General features: G+C 42.7%; 1 protein-coding gene across 2 annotated transcripts in view; it reads left to right on the forward strand.

The window, feature by feature from the left end:
- Positions 1 to 2739: 2739 nt before the first annotated feature.
- NT5DC1 (5'-nucleotidase domain containing 1) overlaps positions 2740 to 12437 on the forward strand; it is a 143032-nt gene continuing 133334 nt past the window's right edge. Inside the window, exons 1-4 of one of the 2 annotated variants that reach the window (XM_086707643.1) lie at positions 2740 to 2957; positions 8113 to 8204; positions 9983 to 10054; positions 11189 to 11295. In XM_086707643.1, coding sequence (XP_086563769.1) covers positions 2865 to 2957; positions 8113 to 8204; positions 9983 to 10054; positions 11189 to 11295 — 364 coding nt within the window. In that variant the 5' untranslated portion in view covers positions 2740 to 2864. The remainder of the gene's footprint in view (positions 2958 to 8112; positions 8205 to 9982; positions 10055 to 11188; positions 11296 to 12437) is intronic. The other variant, XM_086707642.1, reaches the window with a different exon arrangement.

The following is a 12437-nucleotide window of genomic DNA, read 5'->3' on the forward strand; positions in this document are numbered from 1 at the left end:
CTCTCTGCCCCTCCCCCATTCATGCTCTGTTTCTCTCTGTCCCAAAAATAAATAAACGTTGAAAAAAAAATTAAGAAAAAAAAAAGAAAATCAGCAACAAATGTAATTTCTTACTTCTGAGCATTGCTGAATTATTTCATAACTTTCTGGTTATAAGAAAAAAATTCAGTACACAGAATACTAAACAATTCCTAAAACTTCACAGCAAAGTACTAACATTATACACAAATAAACGTACCAAAATTCTGAAAACCAACAAATAACCTAAGGAAAAAACTGAAGCATAAGTTCATGTCATTTAGGGATCCTGCAAATGCAAATATTATTTTCGGCATTTGACACAACATGGATTAGAGTCAAATCTCCTTATTGACCGTAGTAGTCTGCTGAGACTGCCCTAACAGTATACCACAGACTTAGTGGCTTAAACAACAGGAAATTATTTTCTCACAGTTTTGAAGGCTGAAGTCCAATATAAAAGTGCCAGTTGGGTTGGTTTCTGGTGAAACCTTTTTTTTGCTTGCAGACTGAATCTTCTCCTTATGTCCTCACAGGGCATTCCCTCGATGCATGTGTATATCTGGTATCTCTTCCTCTTTTTATAACGACACCATCATATTAAATTAGGGCCTTACAACCTCATTTAACCATACTTAAAGTCCGTGTCTCCAAATATAATTACATTGGGGCTTAGGGCTTCAACACATGAATCTGTTGGGGGTGGGGGGAGACACAATTCAGTCCACAACACTGACATATTTAATATATCACTCAAAGAAACAGAAATTAACTGGTTTAAATAGAACACTGAACTCTTGCTTGATAATAGAACAGCTGTGGTATTTTATCAGTACATGTGATAAAAGTTTAGGGGAATCATCTCACATGTCCTTAAAGGAGGCAGACTGAGGTTTGAGGTAGCGGCCAGGAAAGGTGAACAGGGCTCAAAGGAGGAGTAAGATTTCTCAGGATGATTGGAGTGCACTGTTTGCTAAATTCTCCCACAATATGTAAATGTCGTAGACTCTAGCAGAGAGCTTTTTGAATGGACAGGAGGAATGTAAGAAACGTAACAGTTGACACTCAGCAAGTAGATAGGTCCAGGTTTAAGGGTCAACTCCAGTCCCAGGGCCACTTACATCTTGAAAAACGATTAATCCTTCGGTACACTTCCCTCTGGCAATGAATGCACTTGTGCATTTACATTACTAAGGGAAGTCCCTATCCTACATTAAAACAAGGTAACTTTCAAGGAAACTTGTGGTTTTCAAGATGTCCTCTACCAGGTAGCTTGACCTTGGCAGGCATTTGGCAGGGGGCAAAAAGGAATGCTGAAGTCAATGCTCCAGGGACAACAGAGTCATAAAAGGGAAATAAGTACAAGCTGTAAATCAATCCAGCTTTTTCTCTTTTGATTCACAGACATTAAAAACATGGTTGTTGAGCTCTCATCAGTGAACAGCTCCATCTTCTTGAGCATTCTTTCCTCTTCCTATTCCAGAGAGATTTGTTTGGGGCTTTTAAGAGTTATAATGGAACAAGTATTCAATTTATTCAATGGGTCCACTAGGTATAATAAGTGTCCTACCAAACTGAACTATTTATTGCACTAAATTAATCCCTTGATTGGTCTATTAGCCTCATAAAGGTTAGTATTAGTAAGGGTTAAATGTAATTCTCAATTATATTTTCATTATGTCATAACTATTGATTTTTTTTTCCATTGGACAGCTTTCCTTTAAATTTAACACAGAAGTAGTACAAAGATAATAGACTCGTATTTTTAAATGACATTTGTATTTTCTCTTTTAAACAATTTAAAAGATCTCAAAGTCCTAGCCTTTCATATGGGTTCTCAAAATTAAATGCATCCATTGTATGTAATGAATTAACTTTTCTCCTATACATCTAAAATGATATTAGCTATACACAGTCCTTGAGAATTCAGATAATTGTCACTTGAATCATTTTGTCCACTATAAATCTGAAAACCATCTGTCTGCAGAAAATTCTCTACTCTGCAGCATGTTCTATCAACTTTCTGATGTCCTTTCATTGAAAAATTCATTACAATAAAAAAAAAAGAATAACCAAATAACAAAATAGCCAACATTGGTTTCTTTAATCATTAGTGTCATTTTTGCAAAAATGGTCCTTCTAACTCTTTCCTAAAAACTATTTGTTAACTCACTCCAAAAGGTGAAATAGTGAAAGATCTATTTGACTACTTAGGAAGATACAAAAAGATTCAACTCATCGCACGTGGGCAAAAGATCTTCCAAATTCTAGGCTAACTGTGTCAGAGGGTATTAGTGGGTAGAATTTTCTCCATCTTACCTTATTCCGCACAAGAGCAAAGGGTCGGGTCTAACTTTACAGTGTCCTGGTTTCTGTGGCACCTTCCTAACGAAGGGGAGCCCCGGTTAATTTTGTGGCAAGGGCTGCGTGCCAACAGGGATTCATCTGTATCCCCAGGTTCAGCAGTGGTGACATGACCCCCCCCCCCCCGGTCACACCCGCCTTTGGGGCTGCGGGGCGGGGGAAGGACATCGGTAGGGCGCGGGGAGCCGGCCGGCCGCCGTCTGCGGGACGCAGGGCGCCGAAGCGGCGGGGAAGGCGCCGGCAGGCGGGCCGCGCGAGGGGCGGGGAGAAGCGTGGCCGGGGGCGGCGTTCGCGGGCGCGGGAAGCGCTGGAGGCAGACGCGCTGCGTCCTGAGGGTGGCCGCAGCCCCGCCCCGCCGTGCCCCGTCCCGCCCCTGCCGGGCCCCGTCCTGTCCCGTCCCGCAGCGTCCCGCGGCGTCCCGTCCGCGGTCTCCTCGCACCCTCCCGGCACCTGAGGCGCTCGCCGGTGCTTCCAGCGCAGCCATGGCTCAGCACTTCTCCCTGGCCGCCTGCGACGTGGTCGGCTTCGACCTGGACCACACTCTGTGTCGCTACAACCTGCCCGAGAGCGCGGTGGTGAGTGGCGCAGGCTGCCCGGGGCGCACGGCGTGCACCTCCATGGCGGCCGGGGCTGGAGTTTCTTCCCGGCTCCCGCGGCGACCGCTGCCAGGGGCCCTGCAGCCGCCGCGCCTCTGCGCAGAACTCGGCCTCCCACGGCGAGGCTGGGCGGAAATGTGCATCCCCGGGCCCCTCCCGAGCCGTCGGCACCGGCTTATGGAGCTCAGCTTTTAGCCAACTTTGAGAGAGCCGTGGGAAGGAAAGGGGCAGAGGGGCAATCTGTGCAAAATCGAGATGAGGAAGCGGTTCCTGGGACGGAAGGCAGGGCGGGGCCAGGGGAACTGGGGATGTCTTTTGCAGAACCCTGGCCTTGGAACTTCCTTGCAAGTCATTCTGGGCACCAGCCGCGCTACGATGCAGCCACCTGGGCTTCTATTTTCCTTGTGTGCAGTTTTCTTTTAGCGTGTCCACGCGACCACCTGTCAGTTTTTAAACACTGCAGTCAGGGAGAGATTGTGTGGTGTTTTGAAGAAGCACTAGCCGAAAAGTCATTAGAATCTTAGCCCAAATTTTGTCTCCTACCAAGAGACGAAGATAAACATTTATTGCGCACTTCCTACGTGCTGCATGCTCTCTGAATAAGTTCTAATCCTAGCAACCGTCTACTAAGTTTGCGTCCTCCCAGAACTTTGGGAAAAAGGGGGAGTGGAGTATTTACGATACCACACCCTAAGGGGAATTGTCCTTCCTCCCCCATTACTTTGGTTTCACAAGGAAACTAATGGTAAAAAAAAAAAAAAATCACAGGAATTTTTAGTCAAAGATTCTTTTGAAGAAACTTAAACCACTGTCATGTTAGAACCCGTTTTGTGCATATGTGAGCATAAAAATCTCAGAATGCAAGACCCTGCAGTAAAAGGATTCTTTTTTACAAACCTCGAATATAAGTGAGGCTTAAAGATCGGAAGTATCCTAGTAGTGTGTTACGGATCCTGTTTGGTTGAGAAATCTTTTATGAAATACCAGCAGTGTGCTGAGATGGACACGGGCCTGCGGGTGGCGTTGTAACAGGGGAGGATGCCGAAGAGTTCAGCTCAGCCCCCTGTGGTGAGGGCAGTATTGCACCTTGCTGCAGACTGCCTGCCCCTAGTGTCTGGAGACCCTCCCTCCACACCAGCCCATCTTCCAATCTTCCACAAAACCGTTAATTTCTCATAGCACTTACACATGGCTTAAAATTTCCTGTGAACCTGTCAGAATCTTCCCCTAGAGTCTAGAGCCATGACTCCTTGACATCAGTATCCCTGATAGTTTCTTGTGTGTTCTGTGTGCCGAGGTGAGTGCTTGGCACATACGGGGTTCAATAAGTAATTGAGGAATAACTGAATAAAAACATAGGTATTTTAATAAGTGAAGATGGCACAGCCATTATTCTAATACGCATTCAGTTTAAATGAACTGGTTAGATCCTTACAAGAACTGTGCGAGGTATTTGCTTTGTCACAGTCGCTGTTTAGAGATGAGGATAGCAAGGCACAAAAAGAATAAGCAGCTTATCCAGAGTCACCCTGCTAATTGGCTTCTGTTCCCACCACCATGCTTTATGTGAGCCAGAAAGCCCAGAGGAGAGGTCTGGAGTGACACTTGATGCTTGAGCTGGGTTCCAACACAAGAGTTAAAGCTGGCAGGTGAGGAAGCAGAGGGGGGCACTTCAGACAGAGGGAATCTAGCCAGGGCAAGGACCCAGAGGTGAGAAACAATTCAGGGAACTGCTGGGTGTCACGCGGCAGGTGGGGAGTTGCAGAAGATGTTGGAGAAGTCGGTGGTGATTGCGTCATAGAACACTGAGTGCCTCTCCCATCAGTATCATAGGCGTTTAATAAATGCCTATGTGCAGATGTTGGACTGGATGTGTTACCTCACCTGGGGGCTCAGGAAAGGCGTCCTAGAAATGATGATCCCTGTGCTCTCCTGGGGTTGCAGACTCAGAAGGGTAAGGGGCCAAGCAGTTAACCCCCATTTGTGAGTGGGAGCAGGGCCTGGGATAGCCAGGAGAGTGTGTTTGCCTTCTGAAGGCACAGCCACACTTGACTCTTGCCAAGTTCCATGAGGAAGTAGGGGCCGAGTCTCCTTTTTAAAATTTTTATTTATTTTATTTTTTTAAACGTTTATTTATTTTTGAGAGACAAGGAGATGTAGAGCGTGAGCAAGGGAGGGGCAGAGAGAGAGGCAGACACAGAATCTGAAGCAGGCTCCAGGCTCTGAGCTGTCAGCACAGAGCCTAATGCGGGGCTTGAACTCACAGACTGCAAGATCATGACCCGAGCCGAAGTCGGAAGCTTAACCGATGGAGCCACCTAGGTGTCCCAGGGCTGAGCCTCTTAAAAGAACTAATTCTTTTTAAGACCAGTTAGGAATCTGAACTTGTATGAGAAGTCTCTCAACTTTTAAATGTTAGTTTGTTTTCAAACACATCAGGGTTATGGGGTTGCCACATTTAGTGAAGAAAAATACAGCACCAGTTAAATTTGAATTTCAAATAACAAAACCATTTTTTCTTATATGTGTGTTCTGCATGGGATGTGCTTATACTAAAAAAATTCATTGTTTATCTGAAAATCAAATTTAGCTAGGCATTTCATGTTTTTATCTGGCAACCTTAAGTGGGAACCAAACATAATTTGTAGTCTGCATACAACTCACAATTTGCAGCTGCTGTTCAGTGTGCATTATTAGGCACGTGAGACACTGGGAGAGGAAGAGGGCTGGTCATGGAGGCCCTGTGCCATGAAGGCATCTGGGTAACTCAGTATAAGAAAAAGATCCAAGAGCTCGGGCCTTGGGACTAGGATGGGTTTCAAAGGCACAGACTCCCTTATTTTCCTCAGCACCATTATTCTCTGGTTCTCCCCACACATTGGCCTCATTCTCTCCTATCGCAGAAACTTCTCCGCGAGGTGAGGAGCATAGCTGTGGATGCCCCTAAGGGCAGCCCTGCTGGAAAAGGCCCCTTTCTCTCAGGAAGGTGTCAAGTCTCAGTGGCATCATATGCCCATATCTTTATCAGTATTGTCAAGGGGTGAGAATTTCCTGTTGTCCGAGACTGAGTAAAGTGCCTTGACGAGAGGCGGCAGGTTTAATGGTATGTAGTAAGCATTGGTAGCTTGGAACTGGCTGTGGTGAGAATATTGATATGTGGAAATGGGCAAAGGTACTTATCAGAACTTTTTTTTTTTAAACCAGCATATATATGACTGATAATAGCAAATATTTCAGTTGAATTTACTTGTATGTAAGGCACTGCTCTAAAGCACTTTACATCTGTTAATCCCACAGCACTGGTTCCCTGCAGTCAGGATCATGATGTGTATTTTTTATTACCCATAGTACTTTGTACCTCAGAGTGACTCAGTCCATTTTTGATTGATTTTTTTTTAATGATTCAATGAAAATCTGTATAATGCATAAAGCCAATGATTTTCAGTCATCTCTGGACTTCAGGAATCCTGTATGGCCTCACCTGGACCCCACCCTATCTTGGAGGCCTGAAATTTCCAGGTGGTTTTAGGAGCCATCACTGGTTCTGAATCACTGCCAGGATTGAGAAGTGCTGATATGTAGTGTTGACATAATGTAAGCCTGTTAACAACTGACCTGGATCAGGGTCGCATTGCATTGCATGGGAGTGAATGTATAGTGATTTTAATTAGCTTTAGAATAGAGAACAGCTCTATTTGACAGGGAGCTTTTTTTTTTTAATGTTTATTTATTTTTGACAGAGAGAGAGACAGAGACAGAGACAGAGCATGAGCGGGGGAGGGGCAGAGAGAGGGAGACACAGAATCCAAAGCCCGAAGCAGGCTCCAGGCTCTGAGCTGTCAGCACAGAGCCTGATGCGGGGCTCGAACTCACGAACCTTGAGATCATGACCTGAGCCCAAGTCAGACACTCAACCGACTGAGCCACCCAGGCGCCCCTGACAGGGAGCTTTTGATTTCTCTGCACTCGTTCCCTGATGCTCACACCCAACTCCCAAATCCAGATGTGTGTGGGTCTCTGGGTTTCTGGATTTGGTGTGCTCCCCTTCCCCTGGATTCACCCAGCTAACTGCTACATCTTGCAGAGGTCAGTGTAAACATCATCACCTCAGGGAGGCCTTCTCCCATTCCTTTTACTGTGTCTCTGCTCTCTTCCCGCTTGTGCTGTCTCATGCTGCCAAAACCTGTCATGGCTTAACATATGGGAGAAAGGTCGAGTTGCTCAAGAATCTTCTCAGACACTGCTCAGTCAGACCCCAGACCAGCATTCTGCCTCAGGTCCGAGGGCATCTGATGCTGACTTAAGAACCCTCAAGGAAGGAGAATGGGGTAGGGCCAGTGTGGACTTTCATCCACCTTCTGCCTCCTCTTTGTTTGGTATACACAGTTCTTTAAAAATCAAGCCAACTCTTTAGAAAAAAATAAGACACATTACCCCAACACTTGGGATTTTGTTGTTGTCGAGAAATCGGAAGATCTATCAACCATCGGCAGAGCATTTATCTTTGTACTTGTTTCCTGAAGCTTTCTTTGTCCTTTTCCTTCAGTTTCCTTAAGCAAAGAAATAAGAGGTATTTCCTGTATCTGATGGAAGCTCCTTGATTCTTCCTTCAGATCATCTGCCTTGTCTCTATGTGTGTTTTCCCTTTGAGACTCCCCTGTGACAGTGACAAAACTAAAACAATTTAGTGACAATTTCGATGTCCTTTATTCGGGGAAATAATCTATGAATTGGGGAAACCCAGTGCCTCATAAGCACTTTCCACTAAGAATGGGCTAAGGATAGATATAATGATAGAGTGGTCTATATGTTTAAAATGAGTTTACAAAGCTTTCAAGTCTTAATGATCTCCAACCCATTAGAATTCAGGAGTAAGATAATAGTCATCCTTGGTTATGTAATTGTATATTGATGGTGTAATTCTGCAGTGGAAAAAGACACAACAGCTACTGGGGCTTTCAGGGGTGGATAAATTGCTTGTACAAGGGGATTAAACTGCCGAACTTCACAATTAGAGATATTTCTCTCCCATCTGCCCAATGAATGACTCCAGTAGGTTTTCAAGTCTGTGAAATTCAGAATGAATAGTGAATTTTATATTTAATTTCTCTTTATTCCTTCCCCTTATTTATAGCTCATTTATAATAGCTTTGCTCAGTTCCTGGTCAAGGAGAAAGGGTATGACAAAGAATTACTAACTGTGACCCCAGAGGACTGGGATTTCTGGTAAGTTCTTTTTTTTAAGGGCTGCCCATTCCCTCTGTTTCTTAAATGTTGCTGATAAAATTTTAATGCTTCTTCTGTGGAGACAGAAAGTGAAATGTGAAACTGAGTCAAAAGACAAAATGCTTTCTCTATTAAAAGTTTTATGTTTCATTAATTAAAATCTTTTCTACTTTAAATTTAGACTTGTTTAATTAAATATGTAAATAGGCTAAAAGCTTCTTGACTAATTTGGATGTTTCTGTATGGCTTAAGTTTGTCATAAGTTTCAGAGGTTATTAAGAACTATCTTTAAAATTTACATCTTAAAAAAGAAAGTTTGCTTTATTGCCCTTCAAATACTGAACTGTAGAAGAGGAAGAATCATGTTTTGAATAAATGTCTGAACTGGGACATTTGGTTTTCTGTAATTTGGGTAAACGTTCCTGTCTCTAAGACTCTTACTGCTTACTCTTAGGGTTCTCTACTTGCCAAGGCTTATTTTGTCTCTCTTCCTTATCTAAACAACAAAATAAAAATCTAACACTTTAAAATTGGTCAGTTGAAAATTAATAATAAATCTAAAACACATGAAAAACACATACAAAAGTAATTCTAGAGCAATGATGTTCATCTATTATATATTTCTGCAGTGTTTGGTTAGTCCTTTTTGATGTATCCCTTTTGTAAAAAGAAGAAACACAAATATTTCACTGTATAAAACCGCTGACTCTGGAAATTTTACTGTGGACCAAAGTCAGTAATGCTTCTAAAGTACCCTGTCATTTTTTGTTTAATTCTCTTGGTATTTGGTGGCATTATACTTCCTTGCTTTATTATTCATAAAATGAATCTGTACCCACCTCTCTCCCCAAATCCCACAAGTCTTTTGCAGTGAGGAACCTGAAACTTAGTATTTGACTTTCTTTTAGTGGTTTTCAATAGTATGCCCTGCCCAGAGGGCAAGGTTTTAAAACCTGACCTAAATCGAGGCAATTTCTAAAGAATATAGGAGAGACTCTGGCTAAGAGCTTATCTGGCAGAATTTAAATGTGTGTGTGCGTGTGTGTGTATGTGTGTGTTTTATTTAATGAAAAATACTTGCACATTTTAACAGAGACATGAAATAATGTTCCTTTTTTTGTTCTAATTTTTGAATTCCTCTTTTTTTAAAGCTTAAGGATTTTACAAACTAAACATGCTGTCTCTCATTTTCCCACATGGCAGTTTTCCTTACATACTTGCTCTGTGGATGCTATTAAATTTTAGAATTCTTACTACGTGGCAATGAGAAAGAATGAAATGTGGCCCTTTGTAGCAACGTGGATGGAACTGGAGAGTGTTATGCTAAGTGAATAAGCCATACAGAGAAAGATACCATATGTTTTCACTCTTATGTGGATCCTGAGAAACTTAACAGAAACCCATGGGGGAGGGGAAGGAAAAAAAAAAGAGGTTAGAGTGGGAGAGCGCCAAAGCATAAGAGACTCTTAAAAACTGAGAACAAACTGAGGGTTGATGGGGGTGGGAGGGAGGAGAGGGTGGGTGATGGGTATTGAGGAGGGCACCTTTTGGGATGAGCACTGGGTGTTGTATGGAAACCAATTTGACAATAAATTTCATATATAAATAAAAAAAAAATTTAGAATTCTTGGATATTCTTGGTCTTTTTAACCAATATATCATTCACCTGCATGGGAGAATCCCTTTTAGCATTGTGACTTTTTGGAAGTATAGATTATTATTGCTTGGGGTTAGCCGAATCTATGAATTGATCAGTAATCAAATTTTTCTATTTTTAGTTGCAAGGGCTTGGCACTGGATCTGGAAGATGGGAACTTCATTAAATTGGCAGATAATGGCACCGTGCTCAGGTAATAAAATTTAGTTGTGAAATCTAAACTTTTTCTCCAGGACACTTTGTTATTATATAGCATTTGATTGTTAAGTACAGGTTAAATAAGATTATTATTTTTATCATTCAGATGACAGATCATGTGCTTCTGTTTCTTCGTATGAATTGTTTTAACTATTTAAGTACAGATCGAGAAGCATTGGACTTAAAGGTCTAGTTCTTTTAAATTCGGCTCACTAGAAATATTTGCAGGAAATTCAGGAGAGTTTTAATAACTTGCTTCATCTCATTGATCACCTCTACTGCAAAAGAGCCTGGAGATTATGTTGTTTTAGATGAGTGCACAGTTGCCTGGAATAAAGTGAGATTTCTTTTTACTAAGAAGAGAATGAATGTTGGGTAGGAGTTGGTGGTCTATGCACACTTCTCCTTCCTTCTCCATTTATCCAAATTTGTCCCCCTCGTGCAAGACTCCTGTTGTATTTTAGCTCCTTCTGGAAGTTTTTCTAGCCTACTCCAACCCTCATCAGTCTCTCTCACACTCAGTACTAATTCCCTTTCCTTCCCTCCTCTCAGGGTGCACTGGGCACTTGGAGTATTTGGGGGGAGTGGGACAAGCAGATGAGAAGCTGCCGCTGCCACTGCTCTGAGCCTTACAGAGCGGGCCAGGGTGTGGGCATCCGCTTTTCCCCCAGCACCCATAGTAGAGGCAAGCCAACGTGGCCACAGCTATGCGATTTATTATTTCTGTTGACGTGATCAGAGTCGAAGGAAAGGACGCTCAGCACAGGTTACCCCTGGCACATACTCTCCCTTTTGATACATCATTCTTTTTGCACGCTACGAACTCATACTCTCCCCTGGACCTCACGCTGCTAAGTGCAGATAACTACAACAGGTGTGGCCCCCCTTCTGATTATTTTGTTATTCATTTGCATGTTTCTTGCCTTGGGCAACTAGAGCTGAAGTGTAGTATGTATGTATACATACTCAATGCAGCTTTGACCAGGACCTTAAACTCAACTATCAGATTCTTAACAGTGTACTTAGCTCTCTTCAATCATAGTTAAAAGAATGTAAAGCATTGTATAGTTTTGGTTTTGTCTTTCATTGTTGTATTTGTCTGTCTGCCCCTCCCATCTCCCCAAACCAGAGCAAGCCATGGCACAAAGATGATGGCTCCAGAGGCGCTGGCAGAGGAGTATGGTGGGAAGGAGTGGAAATACTTCATGTCTGACACGGGAATGGCTTGCCGATCAGGTATGGCTCAGGGGCGGGGGGGGGGGGCAGCACCACCATTAACGTCTCCTTTTGTTTTGGATGTTGAACCTGGGGCATGAAGGCATGAAGCGTGCCATTCTTGCCTCCTGTCGGCCAGTTTACACCAGGGGGCAGCCATGGTGTGATAGGAATACGATGCTTTCCTTGTGTCTGATACCTGTTTGGGAGTTGGTTCTGCTTCATTTAGGGTTTCATTGATTGCTCCTTTTACTTGTACTTGTTCTGGAGTGAAAAGACTAGCACCTAGGAATAATACATTCCTCAGTCTTCTCTATTTTTTTTTTAGTTTATTATATGCTCAGTCCTTTTATTTCTCCATTACACATTTCTCCTCGTATTCATACTACCCACCTCTCTTGTTTGCTTGTTCTCTTGTTTTCTTGAATTCTCTTCTTTACTCTCAGTTCTAGTATCTTCTGCCTTTGTCTTTTCTTTTCCCTTATTTTAAATGATTTCATATATTTTCATATCTTTCTTCCCATTGTCTTTATTTTTTTTTTTTTTTTTTTTATTTAATTTTTTTTTTTTTTTTTCAACGTTTATTTATTTTTGGGACAGAGAGAGACAGAGCATGAACGGGGGAGAGGCAGAGAGAGAGGGAGACACAGAATCGGAAACAGGCTCCAGGCTCTGAGCCATCAGCCCAGAGCCTGACGCGGGGCTCGAACTCACGGACCGCGAGATCGTGACCTGGCTGAAGTCGGACGCTTAACCGACTGCGCCACCCAGGCGCCCCCCTTCCCATTGTCTTTAAAGAACATGAATGGATTTCTCAAAACTTATTTGTAGACGTTGATATGCATAAATTAACAAGTAATGCTTAAGACATTATTATAAACACATAGACCTTGTTATGTTATAGTTGTTAGTTTTTCATTTGTTCTAAATGTTTGTGCCATTTTCTTTCACACTACACTTTTGAAATGCACCTGTTCCTCAGAAAATGTAGTAACCGGGGCAGGGGCGGGGGACACCTGGCTGCCTCAGTTGGTAGAACATGCGACTCTTGATCTTGGGGTTGTAAGTTTCAGCTCATGTTGGGTGTAGAGATTACTTAAAATAAAATCTTAAAAAAAAAAAAAACAAGAAAATGTAGTAAGAATATAGTTGGAGTTATTCCT

This window comes from Puma concolor, chromosome B2 (assembly GCF_028749965.1).
Source record: "Puma concolor isolate L17-30 chromosome B2, mPumCon1.1.hap2, whole genome shotgun sequence".
NCBI lineage: Eukaryota > Metazoa > Chordata > Mammalia > Carnivora > Felidae > Puma > Puma concolor.